This window comes from Natrix helvetica, assembly GCF_964273705.1.
Source record: "Natrix helvetica genome assembly, chromosome: 2".
In the NCBI taxonomy this organism is placed as follows: domain Eukaryota; kingdom Metazoa; phylum Chordata; class Lepidosauria; order Squamata; family Natricidae; genus Natrix; species Natrix helvetica.
This window is the reverse complement of record NC_138552.1, coordinates 269307368-269329794: the sequence shown is the minus strand read 5'-3', so window position 1 is coordinate 269329794 and position 22427 is coordinate 269307368. Positions and strand designations below refer to the sequence as shown.

General features: G+C 45.3%; 1 protein-coding gene across 1 annotated transcript in view; it reads left to right on the top strand.

Moving 5' to 3' along the window:
* SCARA5 (scavenger receptor class A member 5) overlaps nt 1-22427 on the top strand; it is a 137375-nt gene that overhangs the window by 94956 nt on the left and 19992 nt on the right. Inside the window, exons 6-7 of the mRNA XM_081944900.1 lie at nt 2385-2474; nt 20981-21037. Coding sequence (XP_081801026.1) covers nt 2385-2474; nt 20981-21037 — 147 coding nt within the window. The remainder of the gene's footprint in view (nt 1-2384; nt 2475-20980; nt 21038-22427) is intronic.

Genomic DNA, 22427 nt, shown 5'->3' with positions numbered 1-22427 from the left:
CAGCGCTGTCCGAAGACGTCTCCATTGTCATGTGGCCGGCATGACTAAATGCTGAAGGTGCACAGAGTGCTGTTACCTTCCCACCAAAGTGGTTCCTATTTTTCTACTTGCAATTTTACATGCTTTTGAACTGCTAGGTTGGCAGAAGCTGGGACAAGTAACGGGAGCTCACTCCGTTATGCAGCACTAGGGATTCGAACTGACCTTTCTGATCGAAAAAATAGATGGCATTAAAATTTGAGTTTAAAAAAAAATCTGCTGTTATAGAATTGTACTAGCAAGTATCATGTATCATACACATTTGCTCTTGAAGCAAATTTTTCTCTCTGCTCCCTGCTTTAATTTGATTATATGCAATTCCTCTTGATTGCATGCAATTGCTCTTCGCGTTTTTACTTTAGCAAACAATAGACATTTCAAAGATTATTGTGGCATTTATGGACCATGTTAGATACTTGCTCTAACTACAGTGGTTTCCACCAAGGTCCTCTGTTCTGGCGGAAACAGAGGTTTAATCCTATTGGTCGAAAGGTCTGACAGCTCTCGATAAAAGGGCTGCTGTCAGACTCAACCTTCGCTGGATTGTTCTCACTTGTTGTTGTTAATAAAGAGCTGTTGTTACCGTTAAGCTTGTGTGTGCCTATCCATTGCCCAGTCTAACAGACCATCCTCAGTTTACATTGGCACTGGATCATTAGCAACTAGCTCTTAGATGCATTTCAACTGCAGTAAGAGGGAAGTGAGAGAGATGCTTGGTGCTTGAAGGAGAGGTGGAATTAGGAGGGTTTATTTTGTGGGTTCTTAGTGAGCCTCTGAAGGTTTCAAGAACCACTTCTCCCCTCTTTCGAAATCAATGTTTGCAAAGGGGAATTAAATTAAATCCCTGAAAAAGTTTTGCGAGCTAAATAGAAGCTTGTTATATAGGTTGTTAAAGCTTTTGGCCAAAGAATCAGGCCATTATTAATTGCTCACAATTGGCTTAAATTTCTGCCCCAGCAGAATTAAAACCGAAAGGTTGTGGAGAATCCGTTGCTGAGATATAAGGGAGCAGTCCTTTCACCGTGTTCAGCCACTGTTTTAAAGCAGAGACTGTCCAGGATTTAAGAAGCCCTCTTACCTGGGAGTCCTAAGGAGGATTTATCCAGCTCTTCTAGTAAATCCCTTTGTTGAAAGAAAATTAAATTCAGAAATAATTACTCCTGCACTTCTTGAGAATTCCTTTTTATCATCAAGATCCGAGGTGGTATTCAGCCGGTTCTCTCTGGTTGGGGCAAACTAGTAGTGGTGGCTACGGGAAGCTCCGCCCACCCGCCCCGATGTAATGCACGAACTTTTGCACATGTGCAGAAGGCGGTGCTCATGCACAGATGAGTAGGAAGAGTAAATGAACCCCACCGCTGATCAAGATGATCTGAAAGCAGCCAAAAACCAGAAGAAACTATGTTGTAAAAAAGACAATTCAATATTGTGATAGCTTAACAGAATAACAGAGTTGGAAGGGACATGGGAAGTCTTCTAGTCCAAACTCCTCTTCAAGCAGAAGATCCTATAGCAATTCAGATGAACGGTTGCCCTGTCTCTTCTTAAAAATCTTCAGTAATGAAGCACCCACAACTTCTGAAGGCAAGCCATTCCATTGATTAATTATTCTAATTTAATTCTCAGCTTAAACATCTTTCCTGAACACACAAACTTGGTACCTGAACTTTCCTGAACACACAAAGGTGGTGCCCCAAAGTCAACACATAGACACATACAAAAGGGAGGAAGATCTGTTCACTCAGCAAAGATAAGGACATTTCCACCAGATTTGCATCTCTACCAGAATAAACATTTTAAAGGGCAAATTCACACACCACACAAAGAAGCACCTTTCCTATATAGTATATTACCAACCTCAAAATAAATATTACCAACTTGTGGTTTGCTTGTGCTGCCCAGCCCTCACTTTCTAAGTATTTGACAGGCTGGTGGTAAATCAGCACTCTTGTTGACTGATGAGGGTTTGTCTCCCTGGCTTCAGTCATTTCCTTGGCTGTTTTTGTGCCTTCTCATCCAACAATCTCAGTAGCTGCAAAATGGAATGTCTGTCCTTGCCTTGTTCATTGCAGTGTGAGGCTACCAATGAGTTTCGGTCTCCATGCAGGGGATTTGGTAGATTACATTGGAAGTATTTCCCACCTCTAACTGTAATTACTAACCAAGCTTATTTAGTGCAATTAATAGTTCCACAATTACGGTAGGAGAGCTACATGGCATGCAGGCTGGGCTACTAGTTTTTATTATTCTTTGTAAAGCCTTATGCATGCATTTCTTTTTTAAAAGCAAACTCTACGAATGTCTGAGACTTGCTCTGCTTGTTTTGTTTTTCATCTTGAATATAGGGTATCCTGGTGAAAGAGGACAACGAGGGCCAAAAGGGGACAAAGGAGATATTGGCCAACGTGGGCTACCTGGCTTCCGGGGAATTACAGGTATTGTATTTGCTGTTTGTTGATGTTCTGATAACAAAACTGGATACAAAACCCACCATAATCCACCAAAATAAGCATTTGTTCAAATTTCATAATTGATCTTCCCTGCAAAACTCTAGGTGAAGAAAGCTGTTGATTTCTGATTCAGATAAAACCTATGCCTGCAGTCCTTTTATTATTTTTGTAGCCTAAACTATTGCCGATGTTGAAAAGCCTGAAGTGAACTTCTATTATAAAAACATTCACATTTGGCATTTGAATTCCAATTTGCATTTGGAGTTTGATGTTCAAATCTGGCAGCGAACTGAACTCCCAGCTGTAATCTTGTGAGGGCTTTGATTACTTAAATTAGCGTGCTCTGTCCAAAAATATTACATTTGATTCCATGTTAGAAATTAGAAACAACATAGTTTGCTATATTATTGGAAGCTGTATTAAATGCTACACAAAAATGTTCACACTACAGGAAGCATATCCCAGTGCCATGACCTTAATCTACAGAGAAGTGGGGACGGGCAAGCTCTGCTTACAAGTGATTGCTGCTTCTTATCTCATACTGCATAGATATATGTACATAGGAACTGTATCTTTACAAATATCTTACAGCTAGAATGTAGATTCAGAATAAAAGTATCTTCCTGAAGCTCAGCTATTTTAAATCTCAACTGCTAGAATAATTTGTTCTTCACCTTCTTATGGATTAAATGTCAGGTTTTTTTTCTGATATTCTATTGATGTATTCTGTAAGTAATAATGTATAGACAAATGTTACAGCTTCTCTACCATTCCTGCTGAAGTTTCATACAAATCCCCCACCATCTCAGAAATCTTTCCTTCTTACTAGTTAGGATTCATCTTGATCTAGCAAAGTCTAATCTGGCTGCATAAACAGAGGGATAGAATCAAGATCGCGTGAAGTGTTAATGCCACTTTATAATGCCTTGGTAAGGGCACACTTGGAATACTGCATCCAGCTTTGGTCACCACAATGTAAAAAGATGTGGAGACTCTAGAAAGAGTGCAGAGAAGAGCAACAAAGATGATGAGGGGACTGGAGGCTAAAATATATGAAGAATGGTTGCAGGAACTGCGAATGTCTAGTTTAAGAAAGCTGGGAAGAAAGCTAGGGAGAAAGCTGGGAAGCAATGGCGGCGGCGCTCGCAGCGCAGCGCGGCGTGAGGATTGCGCTGGCGGTGAAAAAAGGCGAAAAAAAGGCACCAGGGAGAAGAACGAGGCACCGGGGGAGGAGAACAAGGCTGGGAGGCAGTCGGGAGAGGGAGATGGAGACGGCTGCGGCAGCGGGACGAGTGGAAAGAGTGGCGCCGCTGCCAGGGACTCCTCTGTGGTATCCTGCCGTATCCTGGCTGCTCCCATGCCCCCCCCCTCCCGCGCCTTGCCGGCGCCAGCAGAGGATGCCGAATGGTTATTACGAACTTGGAGAACTTGGAGAACTTGGAGAACTTTATCCTAAACCGTGGAGAACTTTGGAGCGCCGGGTGGGGGGCCAAGGTGGAGTGTGCCCACTTGGGCGTTCTGGATGGTAGCCAGGAGTGAGGGCGAAGTTACAAAACAGCGGTTTGGGGTGGCCTGGAACATCGGAGGCCACTGGAGGCCCTGTTTCAGGGCCATGGATAGGCCTAAACAGTTACCTAGCCCAAGAACAACTGGGTCAAGAATGCCCCCCCACCCATTAAGGAACCCACATCCATCTGGAACCACCTTGGACTGTCTCCCACCTTTCTGTCATCTCTGCCATCTTTTACCACTTGGGGATATTCGATCATTTCCCGCCCCCCCCCTCATCCAAGTACCAACTGGACACAGAAGCCCCCTACTTCCTATTGAGACTCTAACCCCCGTCTACTAACTTTTCATTACCAGCACCCTTACCCCACTGGGTTTTTAACAATCTATTCGAGGTCAGACCTGCTCTGCCTGCGGGAGGCCCCTCTCTCGCAGGCATGGCCCTTGGCTCTTTCAAGGGCCTGCCTTGATGACGGGTTTGTGAACCCCGAGAGGTGGAAGAAACGGAAGCTGAGGGGATTTTTATCTAATTGTTTTGTATTGTTGTTAGGGGGTTCCAGGGAGGGGTGGGTGGGTTAACCAGGCCGGGAGGGGAGCCAGTGCCAGACGAACAGGTGAGTCCAGGAGGGAAGTGAGCGGGGAGGGGGGGAGAGAGAACAAGTTATTCCAACAGAGGGTTGTTTTATTACAACAGTCGCGGGGAGGGGGGGATGCGAGGACAAGAGAAGATCACGAGGTCGGTTGGGAGACCGTGGCTGCTGGCTACGCCCGGTCGTTTGTACCAACCCCCGCAGTCTAGGTGGCCAGGAACTACAGAGCCAGGGCCTGCGGCTGATGCTTTGCAATGCAAGGTCCATGACCAATAAGGCCCCCCTCATCAATGAGTTGATCTCTGAGGGGGAGCTGGACCTTGCAGGGATAACGGAGACCTGGTTGGGCCACGAGGGTGGTTTACCCCTCGTGGAAATGTGCCCACCGGGTTTCCGTGCATTCCATCAGCCTCGGGCCCTGGGTAAGGGTGGTGGGGTAGCGGTAGTTATACGGGATTGTCTAGAGCCGAGGGAGTTCACTGTTCCTCAGATACCCGGGTGTGAGTCACTAGGTGTGAAATGGGGCCCAGGGAGGCAGTGGGGTCTGCTGATTGTATACTTGGCTCCTCGCTATACATCAGCGGCCCTGCCCGAGCTCCTCGAGCTGATCTCAGAGACGGCGGTTGAGATCCCCAAGCTTTTGGTCATGGGGGATTTCAACCTGCCGTCGACAGGAGCAGCATCTGAGGTGGCTCGGGAGTTCATGGCTTCCATGACAGCCAGGGACCTGACCCAATTAATTCAGGGCCCCACACACGAAGGTGACCACACACTGGACCTTGTTTTTGTATCTGAGCAGTGGACGAGTGATCTGGGAATAGGGGATTTAGTTGTTACTCCCCTGTCATGGTCAGATCACTCATGTCTCCGGCTGGACTTCCCTGGCGCTACCCCCCACCGTGAGGAGGCGGAGCCAGACTGTCCAAGCTGGTACCGCCCCAAGCACCTGATGGAACCGGATAGGTTCCAGACGGAGTTTGGGCCACTACCTGTAGCCCTGACCCGCTCTCGGTCGGAGGACCTAGTGGCCGCCTGGAATAGGGCGATGGCTGGGGCCTTGGACCGGGTTGCGCCTTTGCGACCTCTCCTACGGCAGCGACCCACCCGAGCTCCTTGGTATACCGAGGAGTTGAGGGTGATGAAGCGCCATAGGAGACGTCTAGAGAGCAGGTGGAGGTCCTCACGCTCCGAATCTGATCGAACACAGGTAAGAGCCTATTTACGGACCTACCTTGTGGCATTGAGAGCGGCCAAACGTAGACACTGTGCCGCTCTCATTGCGTCCGCTGATAACCGCCCTGCCGCCCTGTTTAGGGTGACCCGCTCCCTCTTATCGCAGAGGACGCGGGGGGCACCCTTGCAGGGCAGAGCAGAGGAGTTTGGGGAATATCTGCAGGACAAAGTCGCTCAGATCCGGAGCAGATGGGCCCCCTCCAGTGGACCAGACGAGCTGTCAACAGTGAGTCTTGTGAGACCATTTTGGGAGGAGTTTGACTCTGTTGCCCCCGAGGATTTGGACAGGTTGCGTGGACGGCTGCGACCCACCACATGTTTAATGGACCCGTGCCCCTCCTGGCTGGTACTGGCAACCTGGGAGGTGACACGAGGCTGGCTTCTGGGCCTGGTGAACGCCTCATTGGGCGAGGGATCCTTACCAACTGCCTTGAAAGAGGCGGTGGTGAGGCCCTTACTCAAGAGGCCTTCACTTGACCCAACGGAGCTAGCTAATTATCGTCCAGTCTCCAACCTTCCCTTTCTAGCAAAGGTTGTTGAGAATGTGGTGGCACAGCAATTTCCGCGACACCTTGACGAATCTGAATATCTAGACCCACGCCAGTCCGGCTTCCGACCCGGGCACAGCACGGAGACAGCCTTGGTCGCGTTGGTTGATGATCTCTGGAGGGCCAGAGATAGAGGTTGTTCCTCTATCCTGGTCCTATTAGACCTCTCAGCGGCTTTTGATACCATCGACCATGGTATCCTATTGCGCCGGCTGGAGGGGATGGGAGTCGGAGGCACCGTTTTGCGGTGGTTTGGCTCCTACCTCTCCGACCGGACGCAATGTGTGTTGACAGGGGGCAGAGGTCGACCCTGAGGCCACTCACTTGTGGGGTGCCACAGGGGTCGGTCCTCTCGCCTCTCCTGTTCAACGCATATGTGAAGCCACTAGGGGAGATCATCCGTGGTTTTGGGGTTGAATATCATCTGTACGCTGATGATACCCACCTGTACATTTCAACCCCAAACCACCCCAACGAGGCTGTCGAAGTGATGTCCCGATGTTTGGAAGCCGTCGGGGTCTGGATGGGGGACAACAGACTCAAACTCAACCCCTCCAAGACTGAGTGGCTGTGGCTACCAGCACCTCGGTTCAGCCAGCTGACTCCATCGCTGGCCATAGGGGGCGAACAATTGCCCCCTGTGGAACGGGCGCGCAATTTGGGCGTCCTCCTAGATGCCCGGCTGTCAATGGATGACCATGTGGCAGCCGTGGCAAGGGGGGCATTCCACCAGGTTCGCCTGGTGCGCCAATTGTGCCCCCTACTGGACCGGGATGCCCTACGCATGGTCACTCATGCACTGGTGACGTCCCGCCTGGACTACTGCAATGCTCACTACATGGGGCTCCCCTTGGGACGCGCCCGAAGACTGCAGCTAGTCCAGAACGCAGCCGCGCGGGCTGTCATGGGGAGTACTAGGTACTCCCACGTAACACCTCTCCTGCGCGAGTTGCACTGGCTGCCTGTGGTTTTTCGGGTGCGTTTCAAGGTCTTGATCACCATCTTTAAAGCGCTCCATGGCACAGGACCTAGTTACTTGCGGGATCGCATCCTGCCACACACATCCCTGCGGCCAATTCGCTCTCACAGGGAGGGACTTCTCCTGGTGCCGTCCACTAGGCAATGCCAACGGGCGGCGCCAAGGAGTAGGGCCTTCTCTGTGATGGGCCCAACCCTCTGGAATGACCTCCCCCCCGACATTAGAACCACCACTGACTTCCGCTCCTTCCGACAGAAATTGAAGACTCACCTGTTCCGATTGGCTGGCCTGGCATAATTATAACTGTTACCTCCTGGCAGACATATTTCTTAACTGGTATTTTAGGGGAATTGTTTTTAAATTTAATTTTATGGGATATTTTTTAGGGGTTTTAAATTTATATTTATATTTACTCAGCTGTACAGTTCTTTTTAACCTCTTTTTAACCTCCTCCATATCTATCTTCCTATTTAACAATTTTAACTGTTCAATTATTTATTTTTACATGATGTATTTCTTGTATGGACTGTACACCGCCCTGAGTCCCTTTCGGGAGAGGGGGCGGTCTATAAGCGCTCAGTAAATAAATAAAAATAAATAATGAAACGAAGGACTAGGGGAGACATGATAGCAGTGTTCCACTATCTCAGGGAATGAAGAAATAGGAGTCAAGGTATTCTCCAAATCATCCGAAGGCAGGACAAGAAGCAATGGGTGGAAACTAGTCAAGGAGAGAAGCAACTTAAACTGAGGAGAAATGTCCTGACAGAACAATTAATCAGTGGAACAACTAGCCTCCAGAAGTTGTGAATGCTCCAACACTGAAAGTTTTTAAGAAAATGTTGGATAACCATTTGTCTGAAGTGGTGTAGGGTTTCCTGCCTAAGCAGGGGGTTGGACTAGAAGACCTCCAAGATCCCTTCCAACTCTGCTATTCTATTCTATTCTATTCTATTCTATTCTATTCTATTCTATTCTATTCTATTCTGTCCATTTTCTGGATGCCATGATGCAAAACCTTGGAGACAAAACTAGGAGAATATTTATTTAACTATTGGTATACTAACTTTATTATTTTTTATAAATAACTCAAAGAGGTGAACATATCCAACATCCTTCTGCTTTCTGTTTTCCTCACAACAACAACCCTGTGAGGTGAGTTGGGTTGAGAGAGAGTGACTGGCCTCAGTTCAGCTGGCTTTCATTGCTAAGATGGAACTTGAACTCACAACCAGCCACTTCCTAGCCTGGTGCCTTAACCACTAGGCCAAATGGGAAAACGGGCAACGTTTCTTAACGTTTCTGACTGGCAATCAAGGGGTTGATGCTTTTTTATTCAAGTAAGTGGTACTTTGTTGTTATGGTTAAGTTCAAGGATTTCACATCCTTCTTGGAGGGGATCACTCCCCCTTGCTTCCCCCTCTCCTCTCTCCATTGGTGATTGCCAGCAAGCAACTTGATAGGCGACTTGTGCAAAAACATAAGATCAGAGTCAATTTTCTTTTGATATGAGCCAAGCAATTCCCTTTTCACAGTCAATTAAATGCATATTTTGGGGTTTCCCTCTCTCTCTTTTTTTTTCCTGAGCCCAAGTGGGTGGCTTGGGCCACAAAGCACTTTAGAGGTTTCAGTGGTGTTGAAGGCCAGATCCTATAAAAATGTAAGAAACATCTTGCTGGATCAAACCAAAATGGCTCCACCCTGTTCAACTTTCTGCTTTCAACATCAAACTGTCAGAAGCTTCTGGGGGAAAAAAAACACAGGCTGGGCAGAGTTGTAGCCTCTGATTTACTTGGAGGCTTCCAGTTATTCTTTTAAGCTAAATCATGGCTCTCTTGTAGCACTTTAAAACAGCAGCAGGAGGAGAAAAGGTAAGATCGATCATCTTTCTAACCTCCTCCTCTATCTTTTAAGCACTTCATTAAGGTGATGGCAACACAGCTTCCTTGCTCCCCTTTTGCTTATAGCATCTGGAATCCCGTAAAATGCAACCTGGGTACTGCAAGCTGACAAATCCGGGGGATGGAAGAATGAACAAATGGGCAGAAGGAAAACAGTTTGAGAGGGTATTTTTAAGATTTTTAAAACGGCATGCGAGCAATGAACTCCTAAGCTAGAGAAAAGAAAGACCATCTGGCTTGGCTCGGTTCCCAGGATGCAAGTCTGAATTCCCTGCATAAAAATTTCCTGATAGGCCCCGATTACAGCTATTAGGTACATAAAACAGCTGAACCTATTCATTATATATGTGGGGATAGTGCCAAATCAAACCACATGTTTAAAAACAAAACCAGCCCTTAAAATTCAACTCCTTATCCGCACAATCTCTTTCTGTGCTGATAAGAAATTGAATTTCAAGGGCTGGTTTTGTTGGAAGATGAAGCCAGTGAGGGAGATCTGTTTGTAGTCAGAGCTGGACTTGCAGGTGCTGGATTTAACACGTTCAACTTTGTTGAAACTTCTAAAATGAAAGCTTCAGCATTCTTGAGCCAAGTGTTTGCCCTCATTGGGGAAAAAAAGAAAACTTAAAAGGAATCCTACAGTTGGTTTAGGACAAAGGTGCACAAGTATTCTGTTTCCCACGTAGCCAACCAAATGACTGTGCGAAGATCCTAGGCAGGTTTGGGATTTGGGGGCAAGGCTCTGTCCTGCTGTTCCTCCCTTGCAATTAATATACTGAAGCATGGAAATAGCACCATCATCACGATGGGTAGCATTTGATTGTGCTCTCCTCTTCCTCTGTGAGTTTATATAATCCTCTTTCAGAGCTCAGAGCTATATGAATTAGCATTTCCAAATGCCTCTTTGGATGATCTCTTGATTCTAGCATTACAAGAAAAAGAAACAAAAATTATCCCATCCACTTACTGTACTTCACACCTTGCATCAATTTGCACACATCTGTGCAAATAACATTTTGCCTGTTATAGTGTTGTCTTCTACAGTGTTATAAAAGAGCAACAAAGATGATTAGGGGACTGGAGACTAAAACATAAAGAAGGATTGGTGGAATTGGGTATGTCTAGTTTAATGAAAAGAAGGACTAGGGAAGACATGATAGCAGTGTTCCAATATCTCAGGGGATGCCACAAAGAAGAGGGGGTCAATCCATCCTCCAAAGCACCTGAAGGCAGGACAAGAAGCAATGGATGGAAACTAATCAAGGAGAGAAGCAGAAAATTCCTGACAGATAGAACAATTAAGTGCAATAACTTGCCTCCAGAAGTTGTGAATGCTCCAACACTGGAACCTTTTATGAAAATATTGGACAACTATTTGTCTGAAATGGTATAGGGCGTCCTGCCTAAGTAGGGGCTTAGACTAGAAGACCCCCAAGGTCCCTTCCTACTCTGTTATGTTATCCTGTTATGTATTGTTTTTCCTTATTTTCTAAATATTTTTTTCTAAAATCTACATCCTTTCCTCATAGCGGAACTAATCAACCCTGTAATCATTTTGGGTTGATTCCACCCCCCTTTACTGAAATAAACTTGTTCAGAAACATATTTTTGCAACTCTGCTCACTGTTTACCATCAAGAGCAAGGGAGAAAAATTGCACAGTTGTTCTTTCTTGGCATAGGATTCCTCAAAATTACTGCTTCCAACCACATGGTCCATTGAATCCAGTATCATCCAATTTGCTTGACAGCTGTTCCTACAGATCTTTGGAGATCTAATATGTTGCTGAAGATTGGCTTTGAATTTTTGTATAATAAAGAAATGCAAGTGCTGGGCCCTAATTTATACCCTACTTTATTGTTTAAAAACAGCTGTTTAATAAATAGAATAGCACTTAGACATATATACTTTACAGCCCTCTCTAAGCAGTTTACAGAGTCAGCATATTGCCCCCAACAATCTGGGTCCTCATTTTACCCACCTGGGAAGGATAGAAGGCTGAGTCAACCTTGAGCCTGGTGAGATTTGAACTGCAAAATAGCAGTCAGCCAGCAGTCAGTAGAAGTAGCCTGCAGTACTGCATTCTAACCACTGCGCCACTATCAATAAAATGTTCAAATAAATAAGATTATTTTTCATCTATTGGAAATAAACAAGGGAGGTGAATGCTTCCCTTCAAAAGTTGAAGTTGCCATGTGTAATATCCCTGTGAGCACTGACTTCATCTGGACCTGAATCTGCTAGTATAATTCCTCTTTGCGGAATAATGCCCTGAGAATAAATCATAAAAGCCATAAAACTGAACAGGGATATTTAGAGTTCAAGTCCAATTCTGAACTGCATAGGAATCCCAATTAAAACATTCCAGATGGATGTTTGTAGAAGCACAGGTCTGTTATTCCATTTTCTGGGATGATGCTGATTAATCTGTGACTCTGTAACTTCCTTTCAGATTCTTGGAGAATGTCATCAGGTCTTCTGTCTAGTTTTCTCAAGGCAAAACACTTCACATTCCTGCAACCTCACTCCATAAGTCTACGTTTTTGATGTTCTGGGCATCCTCATTGATGTTCCCTAAATGTGTTTCATTATACTTAACTTGCACCGAAAACATAGGGCAAGTCAGAAAGATCTACAAAAGCAAAAGAATTTTGTTCTTGGCATTGTTCCTGTCATATCAGCAATTCTGCGTTTCGTCCATCACTTTATCTAGTCTGCAACATCGTTGGAGCAAATGCAAATAGCTTCCATGTCTTAGAATAACATTCTCTATTCCAATCTATAGAAGCTACTATATTTGGAAGTGAAGCAAGGAAGCTCTGTGAATTAAAAAAAAAAGTACAAATTAAAATTAAGTGAATTGTAGGGATGCAAGCAAATTGAATAAGTGGAGTGGTGCAGTGGCCTAGAGGTGGAGCTCTCACAATCAGGAGGCTGTGAGTCCAATCCTAGGTAGAGGCAGATATTTCTCTCTCTGGGCACTCTCTGAGAATATATCTGCCGAACAAAACTCCGCATTGGCAACAGGAAGGGCATCTGGCCCTTAAACACTCTGCTAGCTCCATTCAGTTGTCCAGACTCCACCCTGCAAGGGATTATGGGGTTCTTAAAAGAAGATGATGCTGATGATGATCATGCAGATTGAATAAGGGCTTCTCAGCAGCCAGAAAAGTCCTTTCAATTTCCCTTCTCCCAGACACGATTTTATAGTCCCATTTATAGCATTATGTAGCTTGTTTTTAGAGAACCCCAGGAGGGGAATATAGATATGTCCTGAACTTTATTGGTAATTTGGGAAATGGGATCAATTTGGTTTTTATGTTATTTATTATTATAAAATAAGAATATTGGCAAATATACTCACTTTCCTATGGAGGTGATTTAGATAGGTTTTCCTGAGTATTTTACGTACTCAGCAATGTTATTGGTGAAAAAAACACCAATTACTTTTAAAGCCCTGGGTGACTAAGAATCTTCAAAGACATTTACTTTTAGAGAGGATATCCTTGGAAAAATAGTTGTCGCTAACCATTGATTTTTTCTTTAATGCCGTTTTGATTGTTCTCAATTTGTCTTCAGGGGATAGAAAGAGAGATAAAAGTTTTGGGAAATGAAAGAACCCTGCAGACTGCTGGCTCCTCTGCCAATGCAAACAGACACGGGTAACACCCGAAGGCCAAGATAAACTTTAATAGTAAGAAGGGAATCCAGCTGGGTTGTTCGTAACACTTTTCCCAGACCCAGGAATGTCAAGCTGGGCAAATGGAGACAGGGGTTCAAAGAAGATCTTATCTTTTGCTATTAAACCCAGATTTCAGATTCATGGTATTTACTAGATGTGTGTGTGTGTTTTAAATCACACATGTTGCTATTTAACTTGTTTAAATGTTTTTTTTTAATGGAAGTACAGAGATAAGTGTTGGCTTTGCTGCATGTGACTGTTAATGGATTTTCACTGCTGCTGTTGCTTCTCTCTGTTTCCTGGAGTTGGGCCAGAGGTGGGTTGCTATGGGTATGGCCCAGTACGGCTGTACCGGTAGTGGCCGGGAGCAGCTGAGAGTGTACCAGTACAGTGGCTCGTTTGGCCCGCCCACGCTCTGTAGCTGTTTTTATGGCAAACAGCAAAGTGCACGCATGTGCACAACGTGTGGTACCTGCGCGAGCCCCAACAAGCAGCTGGTTGTCCCAGGGGCATTAGATTTCACATGAGTGAGCAGTGCCTGTCAGTCGCGTGCACGAACAGATCGCCATCAGCGTACCGGTAGCGACAGTAAGAGCAACCTACCACTAGGTTGCTCTGAAAACCTTTTTTTTTTTTTTGCAGAAAATATATTTGCGGGCAACTGTGAAGCTTGTATAGAATAAGAAGCATGCTGGAGAGAGAGGAAGGCTTTCTGTGGCAAAATTATTCCACTTCATGTGTATAAAAAGACAGCTTTGGAGCCAATAGTACACTGATTGCTGCTTTTATTCTCTCTCTCTCTCTCTCTCTCTCTCTCTCTCTCTCTCTCTCTTTCTCTCTCTCTCTCTCTGTCTGTCTGTCTGTCTGTCTGTCTGTCTGTCTATCTAGCTATCTAGCTATCTATCTGCAGGTCTTGGCGTATTCGGGTCTTTTCCCATGTAAGATTGAGAGTATCTTGGCGACGTTTCGACGAGGTCCCACTCGTCATCCTCAGGCTGTTGCCTTCGGCTTCGTGCTTGTGCGAGGAAAGCGTGATCGGAGCTGCCATCTTTCTATAAATATTGGTGGGTGGGTGTGCAGTACTGGCGTTGTTGCTGTCAGCGGATTGGTTGGCTGTGTTGTAACATCTTGATTAGTTAATGGAGTTGATGTTTGCAGATTAGTCAGCTGTTTCATAACATCCTGTGTGGCTGAGGTACTGGCTGTGTGCCTATTGTTCTTTTGTGTTGTAACGACCTGGGTAATGGGCTGTGTGATGACATCCTGAGCTCTATTGTAGTGATATCCTGAGTCCTGTGCTGCAACCTACTGGGGGGTTGGCTGCATTGTAATATCCTGAGCCTTTGCATTGTAACCTCCTGAGTTCTGTGATGTAATGTCACTACAATAGAGTTCAGGATGTCATCACACAGTCCATTACCCAGGCTCACCAGATCCTATGAGAAACTTGAAGTCCAAAGAGCCACCATCTTATGTGACCACACATTCCTAAGATGGCAGCTCTGACCACGCTTTAAGCCCAAAACCCAGCCTGAAGATGGCAAGCGAGAGACCTCGCCGAACCGTTGCCAAGACAATCTCAATCTTACATGGGAAAAGACCCGAATACAACAAGACCAGCATACCTACACCCGTGAAAAGAGAGAGAGAGAGAGACAGAGAGAGACAGAGAGAGACAGAGACAGAGACAGAGAGGGGAGGGAGGGAGGGAGGGAGGGGGAGAGAGAGAGAGAGAGAGAGAATGTGTGTGTGTCTGTACATGTACACACTATACATATTGAATTCTATTTCTTCATTCTGGTCTATCTTTAGCAAAGCATATGTATTGACTATGTAATGCTGCAGACTGGACAACTGGGATGTAAAAGATATCTCAGCACACAAACGGGGAGAGGCACTGGAAGCATTTCAAAAGGGAGCCTCCCTAGTTTTCTGGAGAATAAAGGGAGAGGACGGGGGGGGGGGGGAAACTTTCAGTCTTGCAAGATTCTATTGATGGAACCTTACAACAAAATTAGCATTAGAACTTGTTGTGCATCTATGTCTGAACTACTGAGTCTCAAAGAGCCAACAGAGTAGAAATAAACCTGTTCATAGCACCTAGATTGAACGCTTCAGATCCAAAATAATAAGTACGTTGTATGTTCCAATATGAGGTCTGCATTTCCGAGCTGTCTAGTCTTATGATAGAAAAAAGGAGAAGAAAAGAAATAATCTCTACAATCTGTAGGAAGCAGACTGAAAGAAAAAACTAAAGTGCATAAATCTCCCAACCAGGGAATACAAGGTCAAGATTAAGATAGAAAATAGGGAGCTGCTTGTTTGCTAACTCTACCCCTGCATAAAGTAGCATAGAATAAAAAATGGTAAAGAATGGACACTTCAAAGTGGTGTCTCCAATACAAACATGCTTGGTTTCTAGTTATCATGCCTTGGATTTTGTGTATTTAATACAGAGAGTTATTTTTAAAGCAAAAAAATCATTTTTTTTCCTAGACACTTTAGAACTATGATGGCAAACCTATGGCACACGTGCCACAGGTGGCACTCAGAGCCCTCTCTGCGGGCACACGAGCCGTCGCCCCAGCTTGCCTCCACCGTGCATGCACGCACACCTCCCGCTGGCCAGATAATGTTGGGGTCTCAGGGGGCGGGGTGCATGTGCATGCATGGGGGGGCACGCCCCCCCCGTGGTACTTTTTTGCTCCCAGGAGGCTGCAGGGAGGCCTACTAGGTGTAAAGCGGGGCGCAGGGGGTTGTGCGTGCATGCACAGGGGGGCAGGGGGAAGCACGGGGGGCACAAAGAAATGCACAGGGGGGAAGGGCATGTGCAGGGAGGTGTCATCGTGCATTGTATTATGGGTTTGGGCACGCACCCTTGCTTTCGGCACATGACGACCAAAAGGTTAGCCGTCACTGCTTTAGGAGATGCAAAAACTGAAGGGTGGATTTTTTTGCCTCCCTTCAAACCTTCTTTTGCCAGTTCTGTATTAAACTGTACAACCTGATCTTGTCATGAACCCCATCTGGTCAATTTCATAATGCTTGAGTTAGTTCCCCCAGGCACTCGTAAATGGCTAGGTTTCAGCCTCTGTGCTTCTATCAATAGTGTGTATCTTCACTTACTCAACGTCCCGTGAATAAAATAATATAACTGTTATTTGCATTATGCCCAGCCGTGGTCTATCTTAAAAGCAGATTGGTGAAAACAACGGTCTCCGGCATTTGAAGGGAAAATAATGCTTTAAAAGGGGGATTTTTTTGCTTAAAAAAATAAGATGGAAAATTGATATGCTATGCTATAAAAAAGCCGATTGGTCTCTGAACCATGGATGCCATAGGCACTCTTAGAAAATAGAAATAACGCTGGGATGCAGCCAGTAGTGGGTTGCCAATATTTTTACTACTGGTTCGGGCGTGCTCCCGCACTTGCTCGTGCATACACACGACACTTCTGTGGGTGTGCAGAAGCAGCCGGGTGGGCGTGGGGGGCCTCCCGCCGCCGCTACTACAGGCTTGCCCAATCGGGGCCGAACCGGCAGCAACCCACCTCTGGATGCAGCCCACCTGTTGAAAAACAGTAAACCAGATAGAGAACCGGGATTGGGAGACAAAATCTGAGAGCAATTTTTACCCATTTTCCTTCCAATAATAGGATCTTTTTTGAATGGTCGTGACTTTTGTGAGATTGTCTATGATAGGCAAATCATTCAAGTAGTCTGATATATAGGCAAGCTATGTTTGTTTGTTTGTTTATTGGACTCAGGGCAGCGATTACAAAAGTTAAAAAGGAAATTAGATAGAGTATCCAAAAACAAACCCAATTAATATGAACAATAACATTTTAAAAATTAGATTGAAATTAACAATTAAATCAATCATTTATTTTATTTTGTTCAGGCCAGGCCGGCTTGCTGGAAAAGCCAGTTTTTTAGGACGCGTCGGAAGGACCGGAGGTCGGGGATTATGCGAAGCTCTGGGGACAGCTCATTCCAGAGGGAAGGCGCTCCCACAGAGAAGGCTCTCCCCCTTGGGGTCGCTAGCCAACACTGTCTGGCCGATGGCACCCTGAGGAGGCCAACTCTGTGGGATCGCACTGGATGGTGGGACGCTACTAGTGGCAGTAGGTGGTCTCGCAGATATCCTGGGCCTAAGCCATGGAGCGCTTTAAAGGTCATAATTAGTACCTTGAATCGCACCTGGAAAACAACCGGCAACCAGTGCAGGCCGCCTAAAAGGGGTGTAACATGGGAGCACCTAGGTACCCCCATGATAACCTGCGCGGCTGCATTCTGGACCACCTGAAGCCTCCGGGTGCTCTTCACTCATCATGTGCCTACTCTAGTCGTTTTCTATACTCATCTAAAGGGTTCCACCATAGCATATAGCAGCGATGGCGATACTTTTCAGCTCCGGAAACCTGAAGACTAGTTGGGCAGTGCGCAATCACATGTGGGCCACCTGGTTTTCTGCTTTCCAGCGTGCACATGGGCACCGACCAGCTGGTGTTTGTGCGCACCAGAGCTCTAGAAACCCAAAGACCAGGTAGCACATGCTAGTGCACGGCCAGCTGGTCTCCGGGTTTCTGGGGCTCCGGCACATGTGAAAATCAGTTTGCTGGCATGCATTTCCCGTACACGGGAAAGCAGAAGAGCAGCTGGCTACGGCACCCGTGCCCACAGAGAGGGCTTTGCGTGCCACCTCTGGCACACGTGCCATAGGTTTGCCATCATGGGCATCTAGTATGCCCTACATTAAAAGAGGGTGTTTTAGTTGATTTGAGATATTGTACTGTGCTAGGATGCTGCTGCTGATAGGCAATTTCTAGAATTTAATTCATTCTTTGTAGATGTATGTATGAGTCTGTGTGTTTGTGTGTGTGTGTGTGTATGCCTAAATGATAGTATAATAGTCTGATTTCCTGTATGCAAGCAAGCAGTCACATTCAACATCAGCTAAGTTTTTGAACCTTGGCAACTTGAAGATGTCCGGACTTCAACTCCCAGAATTCCCCAGCCAGCGAATGCTGGCTGGGGAATTCTGGGAGTTGAAGTCCAGACATCTTCAAGTTGCCAAGGTTGAGAAACACTGAGCTAAGACCTTTTATCAGTCGATATGAAATGAACTACGCCTTTTAGTTGTACTAAATATTCAAAATTAAATATAAAACAACCCTTTCCCACCTGTTCTGATCATGCCCACTAAAATGTGTTTTTTTTGCCAAGTGAGTAACAGAAGTTTGACATTGAAACGATTACTAGAAAAGTGCTGGGCTCCCTTCTGTTGGAGGCATTCAAACAGAGCTGTGTTGGGGTGTAGGGATTTTGAGAAGTGTCAACCCATTTGGAAGACATCAACTCTACACAGAAACTCTTTGTTTAAAATAAAGGTTGAACACCCCCCCCCCCCCAATCTGTTTCACTTTCATCCTGATAGTTTTCTGGAAGTACTTAAAATTTTGGCAGTTTTCCCCGGGCCTGTTTTAGGGTTCTTATACATTTTATTCAGCATTATGTTTATATGGATCCATAGGCTTTTCTTTTTATTGTTTTCTGTTCTATTCTTAATGTAAGTCAGCCAGATTTGTTCTGAAGTCAGGTGGCCTCTAAATCTTCTAATAACAAGACAACAAAAATAATGTTGGCGGGTAGGAATGGATAATGATGAGGCCAGACTCACATAGGCAGCTAACAAGTATATACAATCTGTTTATTGCTTCATAAGCTTAGGGAATGGTGTATTTACAAGAATTTTGGGGCCAAGCATTTGTGCGCATCTATCTGTCTTTCTATCTGTGATCTGGCATAAATATGTGCACTAATAAACTGAACTATGCAATTTGCAAACAGATCTTAACTAAAAGATGTAAATTTCTACTTTATAATACAAAATGGATAGCTGCTTATTTGTACCCCCTACCAAACGTATCTTCAGTATAGAATGCTGACAACTTCTCTCCGTAACACACACCTGAAAAGTTATTCAGCCCTGAATCTCTTGCTTTGCCACCATCTATATTCCCGAGAGCCAAATTTTCCTTTCTGCTCATTCTTGCAGGTTCCTTCTTTGGCTTCAGCTGTCACAGGTTCCTTCCTAGTTTTTCTCCTTCGCCAAAGATGGTCTGACTCTTGGCTCTCCCAGCCAGCCTCCCTTATGCTTCATGCCCTGTCCCTCCGGCAGCATCTCATGCCAAGCCTAGAAGAAGACCCTCCACCCATTCATCCTCATTACCTGCTCTAGCTTCTTTTATGCTTCTTTATTTCAAAACCGCTGTGCCAGTTTGCAGATCATTGTAAGGAATGTAAACTTTATTTTGTTTCCACCTGTAATTGTCCACATTCCTGAAGCTTGATTTAGACTTGCAACTCTATGTAGGTGTTGACATCTACCTACGTTTGATTGATGAGGGACTGATGCAGGTTGCAGATGGCTGTAGATGGGCCGATGTGAACACCTCCCAAATCTCAACTATGAGTTGTGTGGAGATTCGCATCCTGCATGTTAATCAATTGACCCGACTACCTGTTGGGGGGTGGCCAGCCCATTCCAATGACAAAAAGGAACAGCTAGAGCCGTGATGGTGTACCTATGGCATGTGTGCCAGAGGTGGCATGCAGAGCCCTCTCTGTGGGCACATGCACCGTTGCCAGTTGCTCTTCTGGTTTCTGGCATGTGTATGTGCACTGGCCAGCGGATCTTCATGTGTGCTGGAGCCCTAGAAACTTGAAGACCAGCTGGCTGGTGTTCATGCACATGCCAGACACCCGGTCTTCGGTTTTCTGGCGCTCCGGCATCCGCGACCATCTGGCCGGCGTGCATGCGCATGCCAGAAACCACAAGACCAGGTGGCTGGCACGAGCATGTGCACCAGGCAGCTGGTCTTTGAGGTTCCAGAGCTGCAGTGCCTGTGTGCATGCACACGTGTTCCGTTTTGGGCACCAGGGCCGAAAAGGTTCACCATCACTGAGCTAGAGGGTTTAAATATAAATGCAGCAGCTATGCAACTTTCTCTGAATGACAGATTCATACATTCCCTGACATGTAATGATGCAGAAGTCTTCTCAAGGCTTAAGCTATGCGCTGACAGTGCTACAGAGAGAGAGAGAGAAAAAAAAATTAACCTTGGCAGTTGTGCATAGCATTTTTCTGTTTCAGCATCGTCACCCTTATAATAATAATTGATAAGGAAGACTAGAATGGTGATAGGCACTTGGACGCACTCTCAAAGCACCTGGAGTACCACTTGAGCATTATTGACATTGACAAAATCACCCTCAGTCAATTGCAAAAGGCAGCTTTCCTTAGAACAGCTTACATCCTGTGACAATACTTAAACACCACCATACAACATCTGCCTATCCCAGATCCTTGGGAAGGACTCAGTAGTTGGGCAAAAATGTCACTTCCAGTCTAGATATACTGCTGCCTGTGCAACCAACAATAATAAATGAAACAAATAGGCAACACTACCTTTAGTGCTTTTAAAGACCAAGATCCGTTCTGGGAATTGGCCCTGGATCCGGTACAGCATTTCAAAGGAAGCGTGCATCATTCTTGATCATTCACATGCATTGACAGCTTTCGAATGAAGCAATTATGACCTGATTAATGATGTGACCTGTCATTCGTGGGTCAAAGGCAACTGGACTGATGAGTTTGGGATGCCATTATGGGGCACAGTCCAAATTGTTTATTGTTTGTTGGCCCTTGTAAATAAGTTGCAACTGAGTCCTGCAGGACAGAAAATTTGACAAAGATTTATTTATTTTTAGTTTTTTATCCAACTATGCCTGTCGAACGTAAATAAATGGATGCCATTAGGGTAACAAATGGGCTATTAACTTAGCAATATATTGTTTTCAATATATCAATGAGGACAGCAGGTTAGGAGACTGACAGGTCTAATTAATCTAGCACAGTTCTTCCATGAAAGCCACATTGCAATGAATGGGGGCCAATGAAGAATACTGCAGTCTTTTAAGTGGTTATCATTGGGCATCGAAATGTCTGAGACTCCTGTGGTCCTGATACTTTTTCCTTCTATTTTCAGGTGAGCGGGGCCCAAAGGGAGAGAAAGGCGAGAAGGGAGACCAAGCTGGCGAAACAGGTATATCTTAAATTTATTTCTTTTTCTTTTTTTGCCATAGATTTTCATTGTGTACGTTAGTCCTCAACTTACAACCGCAGTTGAGGCCGGAATTTGCTAAGCAAGGTAATTGTTAACTAGCACCCAATTTTACAACTTCTATGCCATGGTTGTTATGTTAATCATGTGGTTGTTAAGCAAATCTGGCTTCCCCCACTGACTTGCTGGTTGTAAATTGGCTGGGTAGGTCACAAGTAGGGATCACATACCATATTTTTCAGAGTATAAGACGCACCGGAGTATAAGATGCAGCAAGGTTTTGAAGAGAAATTTTTTTAAAAAAGTTTTTGCACTCTGCAAACCTCCCCAAAACAGCCAGTTTTTCGTGAAAGCGGGCCCGTTTTTTTTTTTTTTTCCAAAAAAGGGGCATGAATAGCCCTTAGGAGGCTTGTAGAGTGCTCCTGGGAGGAGTGGGGGTGGGGCCAAAAATGAGCAAAAAATGGCCCGTTTTTCGTGAAAACGGGCCCGCTTTTTGTCAAAAAGAGGGCATGGATAGCCTTTAGGAGGCATATAGAGTGCTCCTGGGGGCTGGGGGTTGGCAAAATTGAGCAAAAAACAGCTCATTATTTGCTCATTTCTGCCCTCCCCAGCCTCCAGGAGCACTCTAAAAGCCTCTTGCAAGCTACGCATGGCCATTTTGGTGAAGGGGGCGGAATTTCTGGAGGCATCTTATACACTGTATTCAGTGTATAAGATGCAGCCAGATTTTCGGCCTCTTTTTTGAGGGAAAAAGGTGAGTCTTATACTCCGAAAAATACGGTAACCCTGGGATGTTGCAATTATTATAAATACATCCTGGTTGCCACACACATAAAGAGAGAGGCGTGCCAGAATGTCTCCTTCCTGCCTTCCTGACAGGATTAAGCTTGTAAAGTGGGGAAAAAAAAGGCTGTTGGAAGAAGATTTCTTCCAACAGCCGGTTCGCCAAACTGCTCAGAAAGTTAACAAACGGTTCTTCTCCTGAACCGGTGTGAACTGGCTGAATTCTGACCATTTTTCATACAACTGGGGTAGCGTCCCCATGGTCACGTGATTTATATTAGGATGCTTGGCAACCGACTCACATTTATGCGGGTTGCAGCGATCTCAGATCATGTGATCCCCTTTTGCAACCTTCTGACAAGCAAAGTCAATGGGGAAGCCAGATTCACTTAACAACTGGGTGACTAGTTTAACAACTGCAGTGATTCACTTAATAACTGTGGCAAGAAAAGTTGTAAAATGGGGAAAATCTCACTTAACAAATACAAATTCTGGGCTCAATTGTGGTTGTGAGTCAAGGACTACCTGTACACACTTTTATATTCCCAATGAACACACCGCAAGCATTCCTTATACATTTATTCAAAAA